The 1,304-nt window shown below is 59.6% G+C and overlaps 1 protein-coding gene across 1 annotated transcript in view; it reads left to right on the forward strand.

Moving 5' to 3' along the window:
- The first annotated feature begins 1,075 nt into the window (after window positions 1-1,075).
- Window positions 1,076-1,304, forward strand: part of NPEPL1 (aminopeptidase like 1) — a 20,243-nt gene continuing 20,014 nt past the window's right edge. The window contains exon 1 of the mRNA XM_029917981.1: window positions 1,076-1,099. Within this exon, the coding sequence (XP_029773841.1) occupies window positions 1,076-1,099 (24 nt within the window). The remainder of the gene's footprint in view (window positions 1,100-1,304) is intronic.

Consider the following 1,304-nt stretch of genomic DNA (forward strand, 5'->3'; position numbering starts at 1 on the left):
CCCCCCCCCCCCCCCCGGCCTCACCCCGGCTGCTGGAGTGCCCTGTGCCTCTCTGCAGCGTGTTTGCAAACAGAAAAAAAAAACAAAACAACAGAAAACAGTGATAGATCTTCACACGAGCTCTTCTCATACCCTTTACAATGTGCGAAAACATTCAGCTGCTGTAAAATCTTTTGAGGAAAATAAGATCCAATTAGCGTCGACTTTCATGTGGGGAAAGCCGAGGGTTTTCGAAGGAATCCCTTTCACGGATTCAGCAACTGCAACCTGCTCTGTACCAGGCACTAGAGATGTGAGCTCTGCCTTCAGAATGTGAGGCTCTGGTCCGGAGGGACCACCGGGGACCCTGCGCCCGGGGCCGTGGCTCCACACTGAGGGGGAGACACAGACGAGTAGACGGGCAAGATGAAACCGTGGCTGGCGGGTGGGTCAGTCACAAGGCAGGGAGCTGGGGAGACGCACTCGGAAAGCAGCAGCCGAAAGCCTTGCATGCCCAGCTAGGAGGTTGCCTTTGGTAATCTTTAAGGTTGATAATGAAAGAAACTCAAAATGAGAACAGTGCCACATGGAACTAGCTGGAGGGGACAGAGGGGACCTTGAGCAATCAGGATGTGGGCAGGAGCTTTATTTTAAACGACCACTGGTATGGCTTCCTGGACCGGGTCATCACTCCCGGAACCTTGTGTCTGAGCAGCAACAGTGACCCTTGGCAAACAGCGCACCTGCCATCCACCCCATATACCCCAGGGCCCCTCTGCCACCCACCACCTGGAAAATAGCGAGGACCTGATCAATGTCAAGGAGCCCATTAAGCGAGGAGGAAGGAACCGATGATACCTCCCAGCATGCTGGGCAGTGGGGCTGGTCTAAGTCAGGAGTTGGCACCCGTCCAGGCATCAGCCAGCCGGTGCAGCTGACTGGCAGGTGGGGGTGTGTGGGAAGGGCACGCACCCTGCCGGCCTAGGGTCACCCAGAACCACTGCTGCCAGCTGGGCCTGCCTAGCGCCCATCCAGCCTGTGGTCCAGTGGGAGCTGCCAGGGTAGACTTGAGGTTGGGCCTAGGTGGGCTCGGGCTATGCTGGAGGTCACGGCCGCCAGGGTGTGCTGGGACTACAGGCCAGGGCCTCTTCCTGGAAAGGCTGTCCAGAGAGCGAGGTTTCCCTCACTTTGAAGGCAGCACCCACTCTGTGGGGGCTGGGGGGGGGGTCTGTGGGGCCTGTTCCGCGGCAGGGCCTGCCCGGCTTTGGGGCCTGCCCGGGGATGGGCGCTGCCGGGTTTTCGGGCCCGCCCCGGGGTTCCGGGCC

The sequence above is a fragment of the Suricata suricatta genome, chromosome 12, assembly GCF_006229205.1.
Source record: "Suricata suricatta isolate VVHF042 chromosome 12, meerkat_22Aug2017_6uvM2_HiC, whole genome shotgun sequence".
NCBI lineage: Eukaryota > Metazoa > Chordata > Mammalia > Carnivora > Herpestidae > Suricata > Suricata suricatta.